This window comes from Vombatus ursinus, unplaced genomic scaffold, assembly GCF_900497805.2.
Source record: "Vombatus ursinus unplaced genomic scaffold, bare-nosed wombat genome assembly UNPS02014779.1, whole genome shotgun sequence".
NCBI classification, from domain to species: Eukaryota; Metazoa; Chordata; class Mammalia; order Diprotodontia; family Vombatidae; genus Vombatus; species Vombatus ursinus.
This window is the reverse complement of record NW_020954557.1, coordinates 37028258-37055193: the sequence shown is the minus strand read 5'-3', so window position 1 is coordinate 37055193 and position 26936 is coordinate 37028258. Positions and strand designations below refer to the sequence as shown.

Here is a 26936-nt window from a genome sequence, read left to right as displayed (position 1 = left end):
CTCATTTTTTGATTATTTATTCCTTTTCTGAAGAAATGTGGTTTGGAGCAATTTTATAGTTTATTTAGATGTAAGCCCAGATAAAGCAGAAAATGTAGAAAGAGAAGCAATGTGAATTGACACTATCCTATTGGGGCTCAAAAAGGGTAATGAAGATACACCAGATAGCTATTAATTATAGTAATATTAGTTATTAAAGGCAGTAGGGCATAGTGTATGGAGTGCTTGACTTGGAGTAAGGAGGCCTAATTTAAAATCCCACTTCAGATGTTTACTAATGGCCTTGGGTAAATCACTTCAGTCACTGATAGACTAGACTGTTTCCTCCACCAAAGAACAGTGATAATAATATTACCATTACCTACTTCACAAAGTAGGATTATGGTTAGGAAAATGCTTAGTAAACTTTTAAGCTTTATAATGTTGTGGTAATATTAATGATTAGAGTATAGAAAGGTTTGATACTTTCCCCCCAAAAAAGCTTACAGAAGCTAGTTTATTTTCTTAAAACTTTTTGACGTGGATTAAAGTAATCTTTCCTTAATAATCCCTGTATTATTACCATGTTTGTTCCTATAATTTCTCTACTTTTTTAAAGCAGTTATTATAGTAATAAAAATAGAAGGTGGAGTTGGGGGGGATAAAAAAGGAGATTATCTATGTAAATTGCTCATAGCATCTCCTGCTGTCCAGGTGAGTAGTAATTAAGCATTCTTCTCTTTGCTTTCTGCAATCTTGGATGTTTGCACATTAGCTGATCTTAACAAGTCTTTAGTAATGCTCCTATGAATCCTCACATCCATAATGGTCTACTAAGGAATAAATGATACTAAAGAAAAAACCAGAATAAATTTCTTTTGAATGGAAGAAGAGAGACTTTACAAGCAAATATGACAATACCACTTAACAGTTGGGGAAAATAAAATTAAGTGACATGCCCAGATTCTAATAAGAGTCAATGGTAGGTCCCTGGCTTCTACTTTAATATTATTTCCAATGAAGTCACTCATTGAACAATTGTTAAAAGTTAGAAAGGTATTAAATGAGAAGGTATCTGCCAATAGCTTCCTCCCTACTTACAGGTCTGATCTTTCACAGTGATGGGACCAACTGTATCTGAAGGTTTGCTGACTCCTGCTTCATTGACAGCTTTGACTCGGAATTCATATTCTCCACCTTCTATGAGGTCCTCGACAGTAAACTTAGTTTCTTCTACATCTCGCTTATTACATTGTTTCCATGCTTCTTTCTTTTTCCCAGTAGGATCCCAGGCAAGGCACTCAACAATATAGTGTGTGACAGGGGCACCACCATCATTTTTGGGGGGCTTCCATGTCAGACTCACTGTGTCCTTGGTAACAAGGCCAATCTTGAGCTTAATTGGGGGATCAGGAGGATCTTTAAAATATTAAAAAGAAAAATAAGACAAGGAATATAATAATACATTTTAGTTGTGAGAAGATAGTTTCAATTTAAGCTTTAAAATATTCAATTTAGATTAAAACGTACGTATTGGATCTCTAGCAGTGGTCCTTTGGATGGTTTCTGCAGGTGCACCAATACCAAAGCGGTTTTCAGCACGCACTCGGAAGAAATACTGTTGTTCAGAGAGGAGGTCTGGTACTACAAATGAGGTGCTGCCACAGTTTGGATTAACTTTTGTCCAGGCTTTCCCATCAATAGTCCTTTTCTCTATAACATAGCCTTTGATTCTGTCTCCGCCATCATCATCTGGCATCTTCCATGAAAGTTTGCAACTGCTCCTTGTAATGTCACTAACTTTCAGGTCCTTGGGTGGTCCTGGTACATCTGTTGATTGTTAATGATAATATAAATGATGTTGCTGAAATATCTAGAAAATAACCAATCATTTTAATTTGATTACTTTAGAATTTTAAAGTCTTACCCATGACTTTAACTCTGCAATTTGCAGTTTTTTGTCCTGCTTTGTTTTTGGCAGTAATACTATATTTGCCTGTATGTTCTCGTTTGCAATCATTAATAATAATCACTGAAGAGTTTTCAGCAGTTTCAAGCTATATGAAGAAAATAATACGTATTTAGGCATTTCACAGAATTCCTGCAGTGCTAAATTTGTCAATTGGTATAACAAATTTTTAAATTATCCTACCTGGGCATCTTCAGGTATATTGTGAACACCATCCTGTTAGAAAAGAAGAATAATGAAATGTAGCACATGTGCTTCTTACATCAATTTGATGAATTTTTTTGGACTATGCAACTTTTGTTTTTACCTTTACTGTCTTCTTTGCTTTTCCCTCAAACTCCCAAGATGATTTTGGTGTTGGGCGTCCCTTAATAGTAGCTGGAATCTTGATCTGTGATCCAGCACGGCAAATCAAACTGTCTTGGGCTCCAATGTCAATGAAAACCTCTGGAGGCTCTGCAATATCATAAATAATACAAAAGTACTTAGTCCATTTTGAGAACTTTCTACATATTATTAACAAAGCCATCTATTCTCATAACATCACATGAACTACTTATGCTAATTTAGCACCAGTACCTTGAATATCACTGGCAGGTATCTCTCCAGTTGTCCCACTGGGTTCAGATTCTCCTGCATCATTTACAGCTTTCACTCGGAATCGGTATTTTCTGAGTTCTTTTAAATTAGGCACAACACATTCACAGGTAGTCAGAAGTTTGTCTGGTTCATTTACTTTTTTCCAGTCGGAAGTGCCTTCCTCTTGCATTTCAACAATATATCCCTTGATTGGACTACCACCATCCTTGGCTGGAGGTTTCCATGCTAGGGTTATGCTTGACTTAGTTTTGTCTTTGACTTCTGGGCATGAAGGTGGACCAGGTGGGACTAAAAACAATGTGGAAAAAAAGGAAAACCAAATCAAATTTGGATAGTGAGTGTGGGCTGATGTATACAACAAATGAGACTTTCCTATAAATACTCTTAGATAATTTTTATATTCTGAAGAAAGGAGAGAATAATAAAAGAAATCACCCCTTTGAGAAGATACAAAAGCAATAACTCACTTTCGTTCAGTTTAAAAACAAAAATAAATGTTAAAATGCCTTGACATATTTCAGCTCTTTGGCTCTAGAAAGTATAACATTTAAAGAGCCAGCGTGGTCTCCTAGAAAGAGTGTTGGATATAGACAAGTGAGACCTAGGTTAGAATCTGTTTATGATACTTAATAGTCATGGGATTATGGGCTAGTCACTTATCTCCTTTGAGCATCACTTTCTTTATCTGAAAAATGGACCTAATAATACCTATAGTACATATCTAACAGCATCTTGTGAGAGTAAAACGTAAAAATGAAGGTAAAGTATTTTGTGAAACCTTAAAGTGCTTTATGAATTTCATCTAGTACTACTCAGATCATTGAACACCTACTCTATTTTATAGGTCCTCCTGAGAAGTATATTTTCTCTCTCTCTCTTTCTGTATATATATACATATATATATATGTATATATATACATATACATATATATACATATACACACATATACATATATATGTATATATACACACACATATATGTATATGTATGTATATATATATGTAAGTATATATATTCCCTGAAAATTTAATCTCATTTAATCATTTGCATTTTAAAAATAAATTCCAGATCTCTGACTTCAGAAGTGTAGGGAACTCCCAGAGTGAAATCTCCACATACTGACACAAATCTATAACTCCTCTGCAATTTACAATCTTAGCAAGGTCACTTCTGGCACTGATAGGTTGTGACTTGCCCATTATAACACATACAACATATGACAGAGGCAGACCTTGAAACCAGGTCTTTCTTCTTTACTTCCAGGTCAGCCCTCTCTATACTACACTGCTTATAAACTTAAAAAAAAAAAGGATCATTATATCACTATTTGATAACATTTTGAGCATGCCTATCCTAACCATAGAATAGACCATCCCTCATTGCCATTAGATTTCTTGCTGTACCCTTGAGAGTAGACACTGTCTTTTGCCTCCTTTTGTATTTCCAGCACTTAGCACAGTACCTGGCCCATAGTAGGCACTTAATAAATGTTTATTGATTGATTGAACCTGGAATACTATTTGCATTTCATCTTACAAATCAGATTCTCACACTGCATGAGTGTGTCCAAGAAGAATCTAAGAAAATATGTCATAAAGCAATGTACCTTAAATGAGATAGTACCTCAATAACAAAGGGCTTTATGCATATTTTAAATTTGTCCAAAATTATGTGTTTAGTATTCAGTCAAGAGTTGAAAATACTTCATTGTCAATTGGGTCCAGTAGCTGGTAAGACTATTAGATAAAATGTGGTATGTTTGGTTATAATCTGAAAATGTTTGAAATATTTACAGTCATATTAACAATAGCTTCTTAACAGGTCTTCCTTCCTCAAATTGTTTTATACCTACTCCTGCCCCAAACTTGAGTTATCTTTCCTGTTGCTACATGGCTAACCTTTCTTACCTATAGATCTGGTCATCTTACTGTTATCAAAAATCTCAAGTAGCTTCCTATCACCCACTGAATAAACTTCAGATTTTAACCTGGTATTAAAAATCTTTATCATTAGATGCCATACTACTTTTCAACCTTATCTCCTATTACTCTTTCACGTCTTCTATACACTATTCTTTAGGCATATTGGACCATGTTCTGTCCCTGAACTTTATGTTTGTTACAGATTTAGAGCTGGAAGAGGCTGTACAGGTCATAGGATCATAGTATGCAGGGCTAGAAGGAACCTCAGAAGCCATCTTGACCAACCCCCTCATTTTGTAGACAAGGTAACTAAGACTTGAGGAGACTGTGACTTGCCCAATGCCACACTGGTCATTTGCTCCTACCCCTTCATTTTATAGATTAGGAAACTGAGGCCCTCAGAGATACAGCAACTTGTTCAAAGTTAAACCCGTAGTCAAAATTGTCTTTGCCTATTGAATTCCTAAATATTCTTTAAAAGCCAGCTAAGTTGACGCTTTCTCAATAAGTCCTTTCTTGATACCTTCTGTTGGTAATGACCTTCCCTTCACCATCACTTAGTCAACAAGCATTTATTAAGTGCTTATTATACGCCAGGCACTGTGCTAAGCACCGGGGATACAAAGAAAGCCAAAAACACATTCCCAGCCTCAAGGAGTTCAAATTTTAATGGGGGAGAAAATATGTAAATAACTATGTGCATACAAGATATATAGTGTAAATGTAGAGTAATCCACACACCCATCATGCATTACTATTTATAATAGTTAACTGAGTATATGTGTTATCCCTTTATGGAACTGTAAGCTCCATGATGTCAAGGACTATGACTAATTTAAATTTTGTATCTTCCCCATTAGCCTAGGACAATTCTGAGCACACAGCAGGTACTAAATGTTTCTTGAGTTTTTCGTTGAATGTTATTCAATAGAAAATCTCCTTTCCTTTTCCTTTTTCTTGAACAACACAACAGAAAAGACTATGTTCTCCCATATTGAACTGTCATTTGATAAAAAGGATAAGTGTTCAGCCTCTATATTCTTTGATCATTTCAACTATAATAATTTAGATTTAACTTCGTTATCTGTGTCTTTTACTTCTGTATTTTATTTTAAAAAATTCTTTAAATCTGTTTTTTTACGATGTGTAAATGAAAATACTGTTCAGTTATTCTTTTAAAATATGAATTATTTTACCTCAATAAATATTTTGGAAAAGCAATCACAAGGCTGCCCACTAAATAACTGTGCCCCTTATAGACACACCAATTATCTTACACAAATCCAGGCATACTTACATATAGGATCTCCTGCTACAGCAGGGTCTGATGGTTCACTGGGAGGGCCAACTCCAGCTGCATTTATTGCCAGTGCTCTGAATTGATATTTAACACCTTCAATCAAACGTGGAACATTGAATTCCACGCCTTTCAATCCTGTTTTTGTTATTGGTGCTCTGCTGACACGTGACCAATAAGAGCCCCCCTCTTCTCTTTTCTCCAGCCAATAGCCAGTGATTGGAGACCCACCATTGTCCAAAGGAGGTGTCCAGCTCACTAGCATTGATCCTTTAGTGCGCTCTAAAACTTTGGGTTTTCCTGGAGGTCCAGGAGTGCGATAGGGATCTTGAATAACCACTTTATCAGATTTGCATTCGTCACTAGTTCCATATTTATTCACTGCTCTTACTCTGAACTCATATTGACCATTTGGAATAAGCTTCCAGACCTAGAAGACAGAAAAATAATTTTTTAAGCATTATACTGAATTTCATTCACTTTCATATTTTACTTTTGTAACTTAGCAGTAAAATGCCAGATGATTATCTATGCAGGATTCAACATACCCACCCCAACAATCTGTTTTTGTAGACCTAGAAATTAAGAAAGGTTTTACATTTTTAAATACGTTAAATTTCTGTTTTAAAACATTAAAATTTTTTTTGGCTCTGAGGCCAAATCTAGCCCTACAGCATTGGTTTGCTGACCTCTGATCTTTAGGAATGGAAATGGAACCCGGAAGAGATCTTCATTCTGTAATCAGTCAGGAATTAAGTGCTAACTATTTTAGGATCTTGGGTCAGAAGTTAGATTCTTCTCCTAGGGTGCTAACTATGCACAACAACAATAACTATATGTAGCAGAGGCAGAAAAGAGGAAGCCATACTTTAACAAGAATATTTTTATTTTCCATGCTTTCTGGCTCATCTCTAAAAAGGGATGATTTCAGAGTTCCTGTATCAACTCTCTTATCAAAGAGTATTTAAATGGCCAAATACAAATGGTACTGTGTGCCTCAATGACAAAATAAATGTAAAAAAAATTTTTGGAGGATTAATCATTGAATTCCTTTTTTTGGGGGGGGGAGCTAGGCAATGGGGTTAAGTGACTAGCCCAGGGTCACACATCTAGTAAGTGTCTGAGGCCAGATTTGGACTCAGGTCCTCCTGACTCCAGGGCTGGTGTTCTATCCACTACACCTTCTAACTGCCTCTAATCATTGAATTCTAAGGGACACTAGAATGCCACCTGCTTAACCATTAGTAATTTTAATATTATAAAATGGTGCCCAGAAAAAGTTACCCCATATCTTCTTTCCACAGCAGTATTGGTGACCTCCTCCCATTCACTTTTCTTCCTACTCGCATCACGCTTGTCAATGACATAATGAGTGATTTCACTGCCACCATTATCTAGTGGGGCATCCCACGTCAAGTAGCAAGATTCAGCTTTGATATCAACCACAGCAAGGTTTCTTGGTGGTGATGGACGATCTGAAAGAAAACACATTTCAACAATCATTTATTGAATACTTACTATGTGCAAGGCTCAGTGTTTGGCACTGGGGATATAACGACAAAAATGAAACCTGACCTCTAGGAGCTTACATTCTAATGAAGGGGATAACATATACATGTAAATATATGCCCTGATAACTCTTCATACTTTAGAGAGGATTCCTTTTGGGAAGGACCCCATTCTTATTTGTGGTAACCAGGGAGTTACCTTTTCCAGATTCCTGCTGGAGTTTATGCAGATGAGAGATAAAGGTTTGAAGGCATTCCCTAAGGTGGGATAAGTTCATTATTATTCCTGGCATTCCATAGGCAGTTGAGCTACTCAAGTCTTAGATCCTTTCTAAGATATGCAATACTTTCATTATAATGGAAAGGGCTTCCCACTGATGCAACAATGTTTATGTTTTTGCTCCCTCTAGACCTTCATTTTGATTGAATTCTAAAGGGGGCATACTCTTACATGTATAAGTAAATGCAAAATGTAAACCAAGTAATACAAATTTTAATTCCAAGCTCTGGAGAGAGTTCAAATAATTGGTGGGTAGTGGAAAAGGGAATCAATCTTGCAAGGAGATGGTGCATGAGTTGTGCTTTGAAGGAAGGTAGGGCCTCTGAGGAAATACTTTCCAGACATTGGGACCTATTTGTGCAAAGGCACAGATATGGAAGATGGCAGGTCAGATGAGAGAGAATACACTATATAAACGGCCATCGAATTACCTCCCGACATCCCAAAGATAAGCACTCACCATATACTTCAACGTGAACATTGCGGAATACTGTGCCAAGACGATTAGAGGCAGTAACGGTGTAAGTGCCTTTGTCTTCTCGGACAGCCTTGGGAATACTAAGTTCTGTCTTAGCCTCACTTCTAGATACTTCTTCCTTGGTAATCTGAAGCACATCTGTTGGTTTTTCTATTACTTTTTCATTCTTGGACCATTCAATCTTAGGCATTGGAAGGCCTGTTACTTCTGCGGGAATATTAACAGGCTCTCCGGCCATCACTTTTATAGTATCTCCTCTGACCTTGAGACGCAATTTAATAGTTGGAGGAACTGGGAAAGCAAACACAAACAGGAATGTAGTAAGGAGTTTTGCTTTGCTTGGGAAATAACCAGATAATTATGAAGAGCATACCCATGAACCAAATTATATTAGTGTATTAAGTGAACATACCTTCATCATCTTGTATGACTACATTAAGAGGCAGAGATGGTTCACTTTCACCAATACCATTGACTGCTTTGACACGGAATTCATACATTTGGTGTTCATCCAGATTTTCCACCAGGAAAGATGTAGTTGGGCAGAGTCGTTGGTTAACTCTTTCAAAATCAGGTTTGTCATGTCGTCTCTTTTCAATAATGTAGCCTTGAATAGGACTACCATTATCAGTTCGAGGAGGCTTCCAGTCAAGTGTGATAGTAGACTTAGTCCTCTCTGTGTATGTGAGTCTCTCAGGTGATGTTGGGGGACCTGGAACCACAAGTAGGTTAAAATGATAAGCACAAGATATGCACCCATATATACCAAATAACAATTCACTTCACTTTAATTTGGTATGTTAAAACACATAATTTCTTCAGTATCACATTTATTCCTGAGTTTTTCCAAAATTAATAAACTAGATTCATGATTCAATGACCAAAAGTGGTTGGAATAATTATAGGTATTTTATTTTCTTAAAAATTGCAAATAACATCTTAGGATACTAACAAAAAGAAATGAGTCACTGGGATATTTATGTTTTGCTATATTTAGTAATTTGGGCTTTTACTGTTACTAGAAAGCTTTTGGTCTTCATAAAATTCAGGGTAGCAAGTCTGTATACTTCTTTGAATAGTTAGTATCCCTTTCAAATAATTCAATTCAACAAACATATTTAATCTCCTGTTCCGTCTTTTACATTTCTTTATGTCTTCCATGCTTATTAGCACAGTGCCTGGCACATAGTACTTACTAAGTAAATGCTTGTTGACTAAAATAAAAGGTACTGTGATAGGCATTATCACTACAAATGCAAAAATGTAACAGTCTCTAACTTTAAGGAGATTGCATTCTACTGGGAGAAGACTATGTGCCTATAAAGGCTCTGTGCATAGCTACCTTACTTTTCATGGTTTTGAAGCACACTCAGTATGGACATATAATAGAATTGAACAGTATCGATCTATGATACATCTTCTATGGTTTTAGTATCAAAGGGTCATACATTTAGAGCTAGACAGAACCTTAGAGGCTACTGAATCCAATTCCTCCATTTTACAGGGGAGGAAACTGAGACCTAGACAGATAAAGTCACTTGCCCAGGGTCACACAGCTAGAAAGTATCTAGGACAGGATTTGAACCCAGGTCTTTCTGTTTCTCAGTCCCAGGCCCTACCATGAATGCCAAGAGTATGCATGGCTAAACTGTGTCTAAGTGAAGCTAACTGACTGCCAGATGCTGGTTATTCTCCAGTCTGTCTGGCAGATGCTGGGATGCACTGAAGAACCTGGGAAGGAATGCAACAATGGGATGAATCTGTGGTCTCTCTGGTGCGGGCACTTCCTCCACTGGTACAAACTGGAAGGACACTAGGTCTTCAGGTGAAGTGCCTGACCATGTCTATGTGTAAGTCCTCCGTAGAAGACTTCTTCCACGATAGTCAAGGATCAGATTTGGATTCCCTTTTTGTTCACTTGCTAAGAGCCCCAGTTGCTCTTTTGAGGGGGGGATTTTCTTCAGGGATTTTTGCTTGGAACATGACCATAGCATATATGTGTGTTAACAACATGTTTCATTTCTACATTTTATATTGTTATCTAACAGCCCCCATAAAGTTTTTCCTTAGATTTAATTTCCATTCTTCAATTCTTTTCTCTGTTTTTGTTCCCTATTCCCCACCCCACCCCAACTCACAATATCTGTGGCCCAGCCTATTCTTACAGTGAGGGATTTGATTGGATGGAAAATGGGATGGAAAGAAACCAATACTGTCAAAAATCTGAGCTTGAGAACAAACCTCATTATTGCATGATATGCTCTAGTCTTCTTGAGTATATGCTGGATAGTTTTGAAAATTATGTTAACTCTTTTAGGTTACTAGAATGACATGGTTAATTACCACTCTAGTGTATCCTCCTGGCTCAAAGAGCTAATGCAGTTTCCAAAAGAACTCAATATACTTCCAGGTAACTGCTAGGCACCAGGAGAATATATTTTGCTATTTTATAAGATTGTGAAAGTTATGTTTATTTTAAGACAAAGTTACTTTGAAATTATGGCAAATGAGTTAATTACCAACAGTATTCTGTACTTACAGAAATTTTGATGGATGAAGGTTTAAAAATATAAAACTAACTAATGTACATAGAAGTAAAGATTATTCAATTGATTTATATTTATAAAGAAAAGATTATTTTACCTAGCGGATCAACTGCAAGGATTGGTCCTATTTCAACAGGTGGGCCACAACCAAACTTGTTCTTAGCTATAACACGGAACATATATTCTTGTCCTTCAAGAAGACCCGTGATGTCACACTTAGATCGCTCGGTCTCTATTGGTTGTCTCCAAGTGTGCATTTTGGCATCTTTTCTTTCTATAATGAAGCCTGTGATTTCACTCCCTCCATCATCTGCTGGATCAGACCAGTTAAGTAGACACATCTTTCTGTTTGTTACAACAGGTTTAAGGTCAAGAACTGGACCAGGAACATCTGAAAAAGGAAATATGTTGCATAAGAAAAAAAATGGGAAAAATGTTGTATTATGTAAGAATGCCCCCAGAAAAATCCATGAAATATTTTTTACCAAAAACTTCAACCCTGGCTGCTGCAAATTTGGAACCACAGCTGTTGGTAGCAGTGATCACATATCTGCCATGATCTTTTCTCAAAGCATTCTTGATAATTAGATCAGATTTGGTTCCCACATTATCTATGACAACACGCTCTTTATCTAGCTCTCCATCTTCTACGGTCCATACTCTGGTAGGAACGGGGCGACCAGTGACAATAGCTGGAATTTTCAGAGTTTGCCCAGCCATTATCTGGATTCCAGCCTTGACAGAAACATCCAATTCCACATGTGGAGGCTCTGTTGGAAAACAACAATGACATATGAAGCTAAATGAAAAGACAGAAACTTCACCCACCCACAGGGGAAGACAATTTTTAAGTCTTGAAGATGAATTATTACCTTGAGGTTCGGCTACTGTGACAGGTTCAGTTTCCCCAGGTGGTCCTTCACCTGCAATATTGACAGCACTCACACGAAGTTTGTAGTCAGCACCTTCTCGGATTTCTTTGACTGTATACTGGCGGATCTTAATCATTTTCTCTGTGCAACGTGACCATTCGTTTGTGCCAACCAACTGCTTATCAACAAAATAGCCGATGATTTCCCCACCACCATTGTAAGCTGGGGGTTCCCATTCTAATTCAATAGTGGTAGTACTTGTGTCAGTCACTCTTGGTACAGGTGGTCCAGGTGGTGCTAGAAAAGGCACAGTTATCAAAACTCACTATTTGTTTTTAAGTGCTTATCTGTATCTATATTTATTCATACATATACAGTTATAACATACATATACATTAATACAAACATGTAATATGTTATATAATAGAATATACATCAAAATCCATATATCTGTATGTAATATATAATATAATACATTATTATATATATGTGTAAATATGTATATATTCACTACCCACCGCCACCCCCCACTCTAAGCCCTTATCTTCTTCCCTATCTGTATAAGAAAGTACTTACAAATTGGATCCCTTGCTGTTTGGGGATCAGATGGTGGACTAAACTTTCCAGGACCAGCTGCATTTTCAGCACATACTCTGAAGACATAGGTTAGTCCTTCCAGAAGGCCATCCACTTTTGTTTTCAAAGAATTTAGAAGACTTCTATTGACACGAGACCAGTGAGTACTATTGACTTCACGTTTTTCAAGCCAGTAGCCCAAGATGGGGCTTCCATTATCTTTAGGTTCATTCCATTTTACTAGCATGCTATTGCTGGTAACATCTTCAACAAGGGGCTTATCAGGTGCATCAGGTGGTTCTGAAAAATAAAAAAACCAAAAACGACCTGTGCTATCACTGGTATTTCACAAACAATCAATTTTACCACCTGGATCAGTTAATATCAGTGCCAAATACATGGTAAGAATAGTAGATAAATATTAATAAAATATTACCAAATGGATCTTTAGCTAAAAGTGGTTTTGAAACACATGGTGGTCCAGGTCCAAATCTATTTTCAGCCCTCACACGGAAGACATATTCCTTTCCTTCAATCAGTTTAGGAACATTATATTTGCAGTGCCGGAGTGTTGAGGTAACTACAGTCCAGTCTGCATCTGATTTTTTCTTTTCTTTCTTTTCCAAAGTGTAGTTTATGATTTCACTGCCACCATCATCAAGTGGAGGTTCCCATTTACAGGTGACTGAATTCTTTCTAACATCTTCAAATACAAAGTTGATTGGAGGTCCAGGTGTGTCTAATATTTAAAATGAAAACAAGGATTTCAAATAGCTTGTATAAGTGACTGTCATTGCAACTGTAATTGTTAGCCTGCCCTTTGGATAATAGATGCTCTATCCCCCATGTCTGCTTTCAGAGAATAGTGATGAAATGGCAGGAAAGCTTGAGTGAAGTGAAATCTGATTTCTGCAATCATTTTAGCACAGAATGAGACTGTGAAAATGTCTTCAAGTATTTATTTTTCCCTTCCTTATAACTCCTCTTAATTACTTACTACATGACTCTGAGATTATTTCTCCCTTGGTTGCCTTGGTTTTCACTACATTTTTGATAGAGATGTCCAAATTGGATTGAAACACCTACCTAGCACAGTGACAGCACAGGGAGCTTTGGCGATGCCATGGTCGTTTTCCACTCTGATCATATACATGCCATGATCAGGTCGAAGAGAATCGCGAACACGTAGCTGAGATTCTCCTTGTCTGCTATTGTCAATGCTCAGACGTTCTGTCAGAGGCAGGACGAATGGTTCTTCTTCTTGAACTTCACCTCTCTTCCTCCTAACCACTGTTCTGGGGCGCTTTTTAATTTCCTCTGGTCTAATAACTTCTTCATCCTTTAACCATGTAATTGTTGGATAAGGTGACCCAGAAATAGTTGCATCAAGTGAGATTTCATCACCTCTCTTAACTTCTAGGCTTGTCCTCAGGATGACTTTCGGAGCATCTATAATAATTTTTTTTTTTTAAAAAAAAGTATGGTTTTACCTTTAGTTTTAACAATGTAATCATACAAATATTTTCCTCACTTAGTTTACCGTAGGGAAGACATAAACCCAACAAACTAAATTTACCAATGGGATCCACAGCTTTGACTGGAGGAGTGGCACGAGAAGGCTCACTGATGCCAGCCGCATTTTCTGCCCGTACACGGAATTGATATTCCTTTCCTTCTTCAAGGTCTTTCACTGTGTAGGTTAAAATGGGGACCAAAAAGTCATTGCACCTCTTCCATTTCTCTTCACCCTTAGCTATTTTCTCTATGATATAACCCATTATCTTGCTTCCTCCATCATACAAAGGTGGTTTCCATGTAAGAGTCATTGCCTTTGCCGTGGGATTATGAACTTCAACATCAATAGGTGGATCTGGGGGCTCTGTTGAATCAGAAGATTATGTAAATGTAAGAAAAACATCCATTTTGTTAAAACAAAAAATATACATCGAATCTTTTCTGGCACCCATCTGTGCCAAACTTACGCTTTGGATCTTGAGCAATGACTGGATTTTTCAGTTCAATATATTCGCCTCCACCAATTTTGTTCACAGCCTTCACTCGGAAGAAGTATTCACCATTTGGTATAAGATCCTTTACAGTCCAAGAGAGTTTGTTTTCACCAGACATCACAGGTATATATGTTCTTCTACCAGCTTCTCTACGTTCTAGGACGTAGTGAAGAATTGGACTGCCACCATCATATTCTGGAGGCTCCCATGTTAACTTGCATGAACTTTTGGTTATATCACTTGCTTTAATATCTTTGCATGGTCCAGGAAGGCCTATTTCAAATAATATTAATAATAATTATCGTAATAAACAGAGTAAAGATTAGAAATATTTTCTGCATGAATAAATGTGAATTCTTAAAATCTATGAAATACTTTATCGAGTTTTATTATACATTTTATTATATATTTATATATATTTATTATATATTTATATATTTATTATACATTTATATATATAATTACGTTTTATTATATATTTAAAATTAGTCTATCACTCATTGCTTAATAAAATTACATTTCTCTGACACAGTTTAATTGTTAAGTTCATTCTTTAGAACCTGAGAGCCTTTTTGGCAGAAATAGTTGGCAGGATAACTTAGTTATCACATGGAAAAAACTTATCAGTATCAAAAAGGGAGGTCATTCATATTTACACTTCACACTTGTTTTGTAATATGTCCTGAATGTATGATGTTATTTCAAAGAATGATTATTACCTATGACTTTGACGTTGACAGACCCAGTTGTTGAGCCCAGTTTATTTTCAAGTGTAATGGTGTAAACGCCAGCATCAGCATGGACACTCTTGGGCACTTCAATGTGTGCAGAAGTGTAATCACTCTTCATTGTTAATCTGTCACTTGCTTTGAGTTCTTTGCCATCCTTATGCCAAGTAATGGTTGGGGCTGGCACTGCTCTGAAGGGAACAGGAATATGTAACTTTTCACCTTCAATGACAACAATGTCGTGAGTCTCCAGATCAATGGTTGGCCTGCCTGTAAAATATAAGGAAAAAGAAGAAGAGATGATGTTCAAAAGCTCCAGTATTGGAAAATCTGTATAATAAAAATGTCAACTATTATAGAAACATCATAATTACAATCTGGGTCTTTGGCAACAACATTCTCAGAGATTTCAGATGGTTCACTGACTCCAACAGCATTGACAGCTCTCACTCTCAGAACATATTCCTTGTCAGGAACAACACCTTCTTCTACTTTGAATTTCAGGTCTTTCACTGGACGAGAATTGACTCGCATCCATTTTTCAGTGCCAACCGGGCACATTTCAACATGGTATCCTATAATAGGACTTCCCCCATTTTTCTCTGGTGGCTTCCAAGCAATGGCAATGTGCTTTCTGCCAGCATCAGTTACATGCAAGTCAAGGGGAGGTGAAGGAACACCTAAAGGGAAAGAAAAGAGAGCGTTTACATTGACTTTCTACAGTGTTATTTTGAAAGCTCTAGGCCATGCAGAAAAACATGAATGATTATTCACTTTTTGGATCTTCAATAGTGAGAATTTCAGTGGGTTCACTTGGATGACCAATTCCAGCTTCATTTTCTGCACGCACTTGGAATTGAACTTCTGTTCCTTCAATAACATCAGTTACTCTGAAATTACAGTCAGGTCCTGAAGTCTTTCCAGCCTTGACCCAACGAGTTCCTAATTTTTCTTTCTTCTCAATAATATATCTGTTTAAATAATAAAGCATTTCATGAGTCTTAGGGAAACAGGTCATGTTTAACTTTTTCAATTCACTAGACATTTTACTTTAAACATTGGTCTAATTCTTGCCTCTGAATTGGTCTTCCACCATCATTTTTCGGTGGCTCCCATTTTAGGTCAATATGTCTTTTGGTCACATCAACCACTGCTAGGGCATAGGGTGGTCCAGGAGTGGCTAGGGAGAAAAAAAGGGTGAATGATAAGTAAAACAGTGATTGAAAAAAGCAATAATCTACCTCAAATATTAATTTTTAACAGATACTGTATAATATATAACAACATAATATAATATAATTAATTATTATAATTATAATCAATTACATAATTATCATATATGATATAGTATACAATCACATAATTATTAAATATAATGAATAAATTAATATAATGTTGATATTTCTATACTATGATTCATTATAATATTGTTAATAATAATATTAAGGTAGAACACTTACTAAAGGTGTCTTTGGCTAGGACAGAGTCTTCAACTTCACAATAATCACTCTGTCCTATGGCATTTTCTGCAGCAACCCGAAATACATACAAAGAACCCTCTGTCAGTGGTGTGACCGTGCATTTAGTATCCTTTACTGTTGTATCCACTGTTTGCCAGCCTTTGCGCCTCACATCTCTCTTTTCAACAATGTAGTTGGTGATAGGGGAGCCTCCATCTTTCTCAGGAACTGTCCATTTTAGGTCTGCTGTGTTTTTAGTAATGTTAATGACCTCCAGCCAGCGAGGTGGTGATGGGGGATCTATAGGAAGGGAAATATAGAAACCCAAATTTAACTTAATTTGATTGTCAAATGTTTAGGCTTTGCCAAAGAACTAGGAAGTTATAAAATAATTTATGGTTTAGAATTTAAAAGAGTTTATAGTCTCTTTGCGACATTCAGATACACATTAGTAAGTAATGTGTTTAATAAAGATGAGATGAAGTTACATTGAAGAACTACTCACATAGTTTTTCCCTGCAAAGTACAGGATCACTTGGTTCACTGGGTTCACTCTCCCCTGCCTTGTTCACTGCTCTAACTCTGAATGAGTATTCTTGCCCTTCCATGAGTCCTCGGAGGAAGTGTTCAGTGGTAGGAACACCTTCAGCTACTCGAACCCACTCATCTGTTCCAGTTTTTAGCATTTCAATTACATAAGATTCAATCTTTGCCCCTCCATCATGTTCAGGCTTTGTCCACTTCAACAAGAGTGATGTTTTCCCTATATCTTTTACGGTTGGCTTGCCAGGGGGCCATGGAGGATCTGCACCGACAGGAAATAATTATTTAGTTTTAAAGGCACAAGAATCTATATCAAATGTTAAAGGAGGCACAAGTAATTTTATGCATAATACCAATGGGATCCTTTATTAAGATTGGTTCAGTTGATCGGCTTGGTTTGCCAGGTCCAGCAAGATTTTCAGCTAACACACGGAATTTGTATTTTTTCTTATTGGTGAGACCTTTTACCCTTTAAATTGAGAAGAGAATATATATTAACAAATTATTTTTAATTATAAATTATTTATTAAATCAGAAATATGTTTATTTTATATATGAGGTTAATTCATTCAATTTTTTAGACTTACAAGCCCAACCTGCTATAATATACTGCCATAGTATATAAATGTTTTATGCTGCATTTATTAGAAACTTAAAATTGTTGGAGATTGAGTGATAAAAATATTTATTGCTACAGAGATGCTATCAGTAATTTGTAAAATATGCTATAATCAAATGATGGTTAACAATGGCAGTAATATAATAAATCAAATTCTAAATACTTCAGAGTCTCTAGAAAATCAATGCTTACTATTTAGTCAATAAACATATCCCTCAATGGAGCAGACTTTAAATTACTGAATCAATTTATTAAAACAAAAACAAGTAAGAAATTACTTTAATATTAAACCAAAACATTATAACAAAATCAGGGCAAAGCTGAAATGATACTAATGATTAAAAGATATTTAGAGGGCAGCGCAAGTGATCAGCTCATCAATGTGCTTCTACCTTGATGTTCTTATAATAAACTTTTCATTCTCAAAAAAATAGAGGAATTATTACTACTTTAATCATTTATGTATTTTTTTTCATTGTATACCTGTATGTTGTATCTTTTATTGGCATCTTATTGCATTTAACCCACTTATCAGTATCAGGATCTAATCTTTCAACCCAGTATCCAGTGATTGGGCTTCCACCATCATCATCTGGCTCACACCATGTTAGAGTTACGGCATCTTTAGTTATATCAGAAGGTTCAAGGCGTGTTGGAGGTCCAGGTGGCTCTATTTTTTTTTAAAAGACAATAATATGTGACATTGAACTTGCACTTAGATTTAACTTAATAATTCAGGTCAATGTTCAATGACATGTCAAGTACATTAACTCACCAAATGGATATTTGGCTATTATTGGGCTAGCCTGGACTGGCTCACCAACACCATACATGTTTTCTGCTGCAACTCTGAAGATATATTCTTTATTAGGTATTAATTTAGTAGCCTGGAACTTTGTATCTTTTATTGTTGATGACAGCTTATGCCACACTTCACTATCTGTTGCTCTTCTTTCTACTACATAGTTTGTGATCTTGGAACCACCATCGTCCCTTGGAGGATTCCATGTTAGAAGACATGATTCACTGGTAACGTCTGAGATGTCAAATGCAGCTGGAGGTCCAGGTTTATCTGTGGATGGCATAAAATACAAGTACATCTTATCCAATTTGATTTAATGAATAAGCCTCTTTGTCACTCTTAAGAAAGGAAATGTTGTTACCTAAAACGTTGACTTCCACCACGGCAGTAGCACGTCCACAGACGTTGACGGCTTCAATGATGTAGGTGCCCGTGTCACTTCTCTTGCTGTCCACAATGGTCACTGTTGATTTTTTGGGAACATTTTCAATGGTAATTCTTTTGTCTTGTTTCAAAATGGCATCAGCCTTTGTCCAGGTAATCTTAGGTTCAGGTTTGCCGGTCACTGTAGCAGGCAATTCTATCTTTGTGCCAGCTTTCACTGTGAGCCCAGCAAGCAACTTTACATCTAAGAAGATTTCTGGGGCCTCTGAAGAGAAAATTAATATATCAGTAAATTCAAAGAAGAATTAAAATAGAAGACATAACAGATTCATTTTTAAAAAATAAGAACATACCCTGTGAATCCACAGCCTGAATGTCCTCTGTTGGCCTGCTTGGTTTGCTAGCTCCTAGCCTGTTCAGAGCCTTTACACGATAGGCATACCACTGACCTTCATCAAGACCTGTTACTTCCATTCTGTCAAGCAAATATAATTTTGAGTAGTTGTATTTTCACATCTAAAATAGGCACTACAATAATCTAAGTATTCTCTCCTCCAAATAACTTCCAAAAAACTAGTGTATAAGTCAAGGTTTGCAATATTAATTTTTTAAAATCAAGTTTAAATTGTAATATTTTAAATTTAAAAACATGAATGAAAACAAAACTTCAAATAATGAAATACAACTTACACCTGCTTAAATCATTCAGAAGGAATAAGAAAAATTCTTAATGAAAAAATAACATTATAGCAGTTTAACATTTCCCAAATGAAAGGCATTTTAGTGAGCATTACTGAGTATTTTGGTGTGCTATAATTAAGGAACGTACTTGGTTTCAGCAACTGGTTCTCCACAGGCTACCCACTTATCAGAACCACGAGGACATTTTTCCACTATATATCCTTTGATACGTGAACCACCATCATGTTTCGGTGGTTCCCATGTTAGGAAAATGCTTTTGGCTGTTCGATCCCTCCATTTCAGATTTTCTGGTGGGTCAGGCACAGCTATAAAAGTGAAAGAGAATGGCCATCGATACGATACAAATACAATGTTAAAAATCAATATATTGAAGAAAAAGCAGCATAACAGGAAGGCTATAAAACATCACAGAGTGACTCACTTGCAGGAGCTGACATATTTACAGGTTCATCAGTATATGCAGGTTCTCCAGGACCACACTTGTTGCGTGCACAAACTTTAAATATGTATTCTTTTCCTTGGACAAGATCAGGAACAGTGAATTCTAGGTCAGTTATAAAGTCCAAAACCTGGGAAAAAACCAAAGGTGCAGAATAAATTAGTTCTACAAAGCCTTTCCCAAATCATTTTACATTGACTTTGGGAAAATTGCTTCCAGCAGGAAATATTGTCATTTGTTTTAATTGTAGGGAAAGTCACAAAATAGGACATGGAATGATTAATAATAATAGCTAGCATTTATGTGGTACTTTCAAAGATGTGCAAAGTGCTTTACAAATATTATCTCATTTTATCCTTACAGCAACCCTGGGAGATAGGTTCTATTATTGTCAGCATTTTACAGTTGAGGAAACTAAGACAGAAAGAAGCTATCACTTGCAAGAGTCACATAGCTAATAAGTACATGAGGGTGGATTTGAATTCAGGTCTTCCTGACTCCAGGTCCAGTGCTCTATCCACTCTCCATCCTAGGTGCTTCTAAGGTGAAGGTAAGTAACCCTTAAAATAACAATAGTCACATTTACATAGCACCTTAATATCTGCAAAGTATTATATGTTATTTCCCTTGAGTCTTACAACAACCTGATTATGAGTTAGGTGCTATAGGCAATATTATCCTCATTTTACAGGTGAGGTAAATGAGACTCAGAGTAAATGTCGTAGGCTATATTTGAACCTAGGTCTTCTTGACCTTAAGTCTAGCTCTCTGTTTACACCATACTCTTTCTCTAAATAGGCTGCACAGAAGTAAATGCAGTTGCAGATATTCTCCTGCAAGCTGGTAAACTTGGAGAGTGTGAAAAACAATTTGAATGTAAGGGGAAGGACAATGTTAAAGGGGAAGGACAATGTTAAAGAGGAAGTCATGGCCAGCCCCAGGTACCAAATTTATTCTAATGGAGGAGGATCCCTATTATTCTACTATTACTACTACTACTGTTATTGCTGCTACTATCACCACCGATGATGATTATGATAATAATGTTGTTGTTATTGTTTGAGTTGTTTCAGTCATGTCTTACTCTTCATGATCCCATTTGACGTTTTCTTGGCAAAGATGCTGGAGTGGTTTGCCAATTATTCCTCTAGCTCATTTTACAGATGAGGAAAGTAAGACAAATAGAGTTAAGTGACTTGCCCAGAGTCACACAACTAGTAAGTATCTAAGACCAGACTTGAACTCAGGAAGATGAGTCTTCCTGATTCCAGGCCTGGCACTCTATCCACTGTACCATCTTGCTGGCCCTGATAATGATAATGACTTGCATTTATGTAGAACTTTTAAGGTTTATGGTCTAAAAATTATTCCAATTGGGAAAGGAAGTACTTATTCTCATCAAAAAGTCCCGCGGCATACAGAGGTGAATACTGTATGCTTACAAGGGGTCAAATCATATGTGCCAATACCTCTGAAAATCAGATCAGGCCCACAAAACCAGGAGCTACTCTTTGACTACCTTAGAAGGATGTTGAATATCTAAAAGGGAACTTGCCTGAGAATAGTATTTTCTAAAGAAAACTTTGCCTAGTTGGACTTGTGGGATTTACTACTAAGCCTGACCGTCTAACCCAGCTAAGTACTCACTTTGGTCCATGTTTTACGACTGACTTCTCGTTTTTCAACAAGATATCCAGTCAGTGGGCTTCCCCCATCATCATCTGGCGGTTCCCATGTCAAATGTACAGAGTCCCTGGTGATGTCTCCATATTTCAGTTCTTTTGGTGCACTTGGGCGAGCTGAGGAATGCATTCATAATTTGAGATCATTAACATTTCAAATTAACATTTGGTAATACTGTACAACTTTAGATATTAATAGTAATAATAGCTTACATTTATATAGTGCTCTAAGGTTTACAAACTGCTATGTGTATATACATACATATATATGTATATATATATATACATATATATGTGTATACACATACATATAAATATTCATTAAAAGTTTGGTTCCTTACCGATCACATTAACATTGATTTCTCCAGAAATTGCTTTCACACGATTTTCCAGTTTTAATGTATAAATGCCCTTATCTGGACGTTCACTTGGAGAAACGACAAGCTCAGCATAAGCGGATAGTGTCTTCATCTTCACCCGGTCACTTGCTTCTAAGACCTGATCTCCAAAGGACCAGGTTGCAGTTGGTCTTGGGTAACCAGTACTTGGCACAAGGATCTTGATTGGGTTTGGGACTATAATTTCCAGGCCATCTTTGAATTGACTTAAATCCATTGTTGGTTCAACTGCCAAGGGGGAAATTAATATGTTACTAAAACAGTCATGCTTTTTTTTTTAAGGCAAATATTTATTTTCTCTTACCACCCCAAAGCACATGCTATATAAAATTACAGTATCCCTATTCAAGTAAATTAAACATCACTTCACTTACCAAATGCATCATCTGCAGTTAGTGGGCCAAGAACATCAGTTGGATCTGAAATTCCAGCCTCATTTTCTGCAAAGACTCTATATAAATACTTATTTCCTTGTTTTAATCCAGTAACCTAAAAATAAGAATCCACCTTTGTAAAAACTAATCAGCTTCAAAACCATAGAAATATATTAGACATTTCTTTTTAGTTCCAAATTCCCTACCTTGTAAGTTAGCTCAGGGACAAGTTTCACATTACAACGAATCCAGTCGTCTTTTCCTTCTTCACAGCGCTCAATAATATAGCCCAGTATAGGACTTCCACCATCTTTTAGTGGAGGTTCCCATGAAAGTTGAACAGATGACTGAGTCTGGTCAGAATAACCAAGGTTGATAGGAGGGCTTGGCCTCTCTGCAGTAAAACCAAGAAAAGATTCATGTGTAAAAATGAACCATTTAATTCTGTGATATTTTCTAATTGAAATGGTCCTATTACCCCCATATTAAGTAAAATAACAAGTTTACTAAATACAACAATTAAAAATATGAACTCATGCCCTATATTTTTACATCTTTATTTTTTTCTGAAAGCTGATTCAATCCTTAATTTTTATTTGATTACTGTATCATATTTGAAAAAAAATCTAATTTCTGGGCTCCATTTAACAATTACTTCTCTATGTGCTCACCAATTGGATCTGCAACTTTCACAAAAGGTGTAGCAGCACTTGGTTTTCCAACTCCAATGCGATTTTGCGCTCTAACTCGGAAGCTGTATTCGTTTCCTTCTACCACATCAGTGACAGTAGCAGAGAGGTCTTCAGCTCTAACAGTCATAGCTGTATCCCATCTAATAGAAGTCTTGTCTCTTAATTCAATGACATAGTTTGTAATTTCACAACCACCATCGTATTCTGGTGGTTCCCATGTAAGTGAGACACCAAACCTGTTTACATCAGTGATGGCTACATTCAGAGGAGGACCTGGAACATCTAGATTTTTTCCCCAGGAAAAAAGGAGGACATAATTAGCAAACTTTTCATTATTCTGGGAGAAACCGAATAAGAAGATAAAGTGATATTTTTCTTCCAAATCAATCACCTACCATATTTACTCCTTGCTTCCACAGGATTGTCTGTTTCAACTGGTTCACCAGTCCCAACTCTATTTCTTGCACTTACACGGAACAGATACTCAACCCCTCCTTTTTGAAGTCCAGTGACAGTAAATTCACAACTATCTGCACGATCAGTGGCTAACACCCACGTCTTCCTCTTGACATCTCGTCTTTCAACAACATAACCGATGATTTTGCTGCCACCATCACTTAATGGCTCTTCCCAGGCTAGGCTCACTTCACCATCGAATGTTTCTGTCACTTCTAAGTTTCTGACTGGCCCTGGCACATCTGAGATTCATTGGGGAAGAAAGAAACATTTTTAGTGAATGCTCACCTTTTCTTCTGCTTTAGCCATTCTATTCTCAATGACTCAAAAGCTTACCAATAACTTTCACATTGATGAATGCTTCTGCTTTTCCGTGTTTGTTTTGTAACACAACCTTGTACCTTCCTTTGTCTGAATTCTTGGCTTCCAAGATCCTGAAGGAGGTCTGTTCAGCTGTAGTATCAACTGTTTTTGAAGGTAAAGCTTCATTTTCTTTAAACCATTCAGCTTCTGCTTTCGGGTAGGCATCATAGGGTACAATCATTGTCAAAGGCTGCCCAACATCAACCACAAGATCCTGGTCTCCAGTCTTGATTTTAGGTGCAGCTAGTGATAGAAAAAGACAAGGAACCATTTTTAGCTTATTTGTTTTAGTTAGCTAGATGGGAGGTTTTTACAGTAAGTTGGTAGCATACTTGAACAAATCTTTCTCTTTTTTCTTCAAGTAGAAAACATGAGCTAAATGATTTATAATTACATTTTATTTCCTGAATGACCAAATTCTGGATTATCATGAAAATGAGGGGATAGTGATGGTATGTGAGTAGATATATTATGCTTAACTGGACAGTACCTGGAAACAAATTAAACCAAAACAGAAAGGCATTTTACGGTAAAACACTCATTTTAGAAAGAGAGTGACTCCTATGCTTATGTAAATTCTATTTAAGAATTAATCTACCCAGATTTTACTAATGTGTATAAACTATACCAGTTTAAGGCCAAAAGGAAGTTTTCTGTAATGATATCCCCAAGGATATCTTTGAATTTTGGTTCAAGGCTAGAATAAACCCAAGGAATCCTCTAGCTTCCTTGGGTAGTGGCAGAAGGTAGTGGGCAGGAGGAGAGGCTCCTCTATATGTCTGTTTCTGCTACATAGAACTTCCTGGGAGATCAATCAACCAATAAGTATTTATTAAGAACTGATTATGTGCTTATTATGTGCCAGGCACTATTAGGCCCTTAGGATCAAAACAAAACAGCCCTTGCCCTCAAGGAATTTTTGTTGTTGAATCATTTTCAGTAGCATCCAACTCTCTGTGACTCCACTTGGGGCTTTCTTGGCAGAGGTATTGAAGTGGTTTGATTTTTCCTTCTCCAGGTCATTTTATAGATAAGGAAACTGGGTTAAGTGACTTGCCCAGGGTCACACAGCCACTAAGTGTCTGAGGCCAGATTTGAACTCATGAAGTCTTCCTGACTCCAGGCCCAGCACTCTGTCTACTATGGCATCACCTAGCTGTGCAAATGAATATATATTTCATCATTTCTAGGACAGATGATTCTGAAGCATCTTTCTGTTTTTTTTTTCTCACTGACTTCTTCTACCCCAGCTTTTTTAAAGGTTATTTTAAAATGAAGGACACTTACCTGCCAGTTCAAGTTTGGCTCTAGCTTCTTTATCTTTGGCAATAAATCTATATTCACCTTGGTCACGAGGTCTAATATCACATATCTGTAATCTATGAATCTTTCCTTCACTCATCATCTGGTGTTTATCACCTTGGACGACAATCATATTATTTCTCAGCCATTGAACTTCCACTTTATCTTTGTTGAGTTCCGCAAAAAAGACAACGTCAGCTCCAGGAGCTTCCAGAATATCTTGGGGAGGCCTGATGATCTCAACAGGGATTTCTGAAATGCAAATGTGAATGACATCATTTCATTTGTATTCTAGTTGGCATTTATTCCTATTAATAACACGATTAAGATTCCTTCCAATTTTATACTTACCTTCAACAAAAAGCCTAGCCCTGGATTTTCGGTCTTCCACTCCACAAGCATATTCACACTCATCTTCCAATCTGCAGTCCTTTATAATGAGTCTGTGAATGCTTCCATCTTTTTCAAATGTATATCTTTGTAAGGGGAAAAATATTGAAAAATTTGTTAATTTTCATAATAACCAAATGTCAAATGGATGTGCAGAACAATTGAAACTGTATAATTTATGTGTAACATATGGAACTTTACGCACTTTTTGCCTTCTTTGATTTCTCGTCCATTTCTGTACCATTTAACATTTGCTTTCTCTCTGGAAAGCTGACAAGAGAAGACAGCATCGTCGAATTCAGTGACGGTCTGGTCCTCTAGGTGTTCCACAAATTCTGTAGGTGCTTCTATAATTAGAAGCTCAGCAACAGATTTATCTTGTCCAGCAATGACTGTGTATTCGCCTTCATCTGGAAATCCACAGTCTTTAATAATGAGAGAATGCTTATATTTGTCTACTCGGTACAAAACACGGTTATCAAGAGGAATTTCTTCTCCATTTCTGAACCATTTCAGAGTTACATTGAGTCGATTCACCTTGCACCAGAAAGTGACAGACTTCTTCTCCATTGTTTCAATGTCTTGTAGGGGTTCAACAATCCTGAGGTCTTCCTCTGTTGTAAGATAGAAAAAAGTTGCATTGAGTTTATAGTTTTTATAATGGACTTTGATAGAAACAAGCTTAAATTACAGAATTATAGAATCTTAGCATGAGAAGAGAATGCAGACATCATCTAGTATCTGGCAGATTACAGTTTGGTATCCTAATTATTGCCCCTCTACACTATGATTTAACTCTTTAAAAGTTGATAAAATGGTTCCAGAGAGGGAGGAAATAAAACAAAGCAGAGAACCTTCAACTTACCTAATGCCTAGTGGAAATAGAACTATAATTTTATAATCAAGAATGTATCTGAGACTAGGCAATGGGTAGGAGCATGAAGCAAAATACCAAAAATATAGAAGAATTAACACTTTGCTATCATAGAAGAACAAGAATTCTAATAATTGTGTGTATTAAAGTCTGGAAAAAATATAAACGTAGGAAATAAAGATAGGGCAGATAAGCTAGCCAACATAGAGGGCTCACTGATTCATCTCCCTAAGCTTCTGTACTTCTTTTTTCCCACTCCCCCAGTGGAATTACAGACCTTGGGGAGCACTCCTAAAAATGCCCTAATAACCCTTCATAAGTGTCCATAGGCCAGATGAATTACCTACCTTCTACGATTAACTGAGCTGCACTCTTGACATTTTCACCTCTGTGATTAGTCAGTGATACACTATAGGTGGCCTGGTCATCCAAACGTGCATCTCTAATTCTTAGAGTGTAAACCAAATCCTTCTGGAGGATAATATATTTTGAGCTGTCAAATATGCCTTCATCATTTCTGAACCACTTTGCCTTGGCTCCTTCTGTGTTGACTTCACAGTTGAAAACAACCTCTTGCTGTTCTTTAACACGTTTGTCCTTAAGTGGAACGATGATCCTGAGTTTTTCTGAAAATGACAAGTGACAAACTTTTTGCACCATGAACAGCAGAAGGGTCAGCCTATCAATGCAT

General features: G+C 36.7%; 1 protein-coding gene across 1 annotated transcript in view; it reads right to left on the bottom strand.

Annotated features, from left to right (window-relative positions):
- The window catches only part of TTN (titin), a 325691-nt gene that overhangs the window by 75413 nt on the left and 223342 nt on the right, over positions 1–26936 (bottom strand). The window contains exons 198-239 of the mRNA XM_027865699.1: positions 26593–26871; positions 25577–25985; positions 25333–25457; positions 24967–25233; positions 23653–23922; positions 23256–23558; positions 22840–23142; positions 22375–22562; positions 22169–22283; positions 21738–22022; positions 21362–21513; positions 19697–19844; positions 19403–19580; positions 18927–19048; positions 18551–18838; positions 18163–18459; positions 17871–18057; positions 17122–17237; positions 16731–17030; positions 16226–16525; positions 15840–15945; positions 15540–15736; positions 15140–15445; positions 14757–15035; positions 14011–14310; positions 13605–13907; positions 13115–13477; positions 12465–12767; positions 12029–12328; positions 11453–11749; positions 11066–11350; positions 10678–10971; positions 8447–8746; positions 8017–8325; positions 7053–7243; positions 5769–6198; positions 2528–2836; positions 2256–2404; positions 2132–2164; positions 1907–2036; positions 1510–1809; positions 1081–1398 (exon numbers count right to left, since the gene is read on the bottom strand). Of these exons, the coding sequence (XP_027721500.1) occupies positions 1081–1398; positions 1510–1809; positions 1907–2036; positions 2132–2164; positions 2256–2404; positions 2528–2836; positions 5769–6198; positions 7053–7243; positions 8017–8325; positions 8447–8746; positions 10678–10971; positions 11066–11350; positions 11453–11749; positions 12029–12328; positions 12465–12767; positions 13115–13477; positions 13605–13907; positions 14011–14310; positions 14757–15035; positions 15140–15445; positions 15540–15736; positions 15840–15945; positions 16226–16525; positions 16731–17030; positions 17122–17237; positions 17871–18057; positions 18163–18459; positions 18551–18838; positions 18927–19048; positions 19403–19580; positions 19697–19844; positions 21362–21513; positions 21738–22022; positions 22169–22283; positions 22375–22562; positions 22840–23142; positions 23256–23558; positions 23653–23922; positions 24967–25233; positions 25333–25457; positions 25577–25985; positions 26593–26871 (10434 nt within the window). The remainder of the gene's footprint in view (positions 1–1080; positions 1399–1509; positions 1810–1906; positions 2037–2131; positions 2165–2255; positions 2405–2527; positions 2837–5768; positions 6199–7052; positions 7244–8016; positions 8326–8446; positions 8747–10677; positions 10972–11065; positions 11351–11452; positions 11750–12028; positions 12329–12464; positions 12768–13114; positions 13478–13604; positions 13908–14010; positions 14311–14756; positions 15036–15139; positions 15446–15539; positions 15737–15839; positions 15946–16225; positions 16526–16730; positions 17031–17121; positions 17238–17870; positions 18058–18162; positions 18460–18550; positions 18839–18926; positions 19049–19402; positions 19581–19696; positions 19845–21361; positions 21514–21737; positions 22023–22168; positions 22284–22374; positions 22563–22839; positions 23143–23255; positions 23559–23652; positions 23923–24966; positions 25234–25332; positions 25458–25576; positions 25986–26592; positions 26872–26936) is intronic.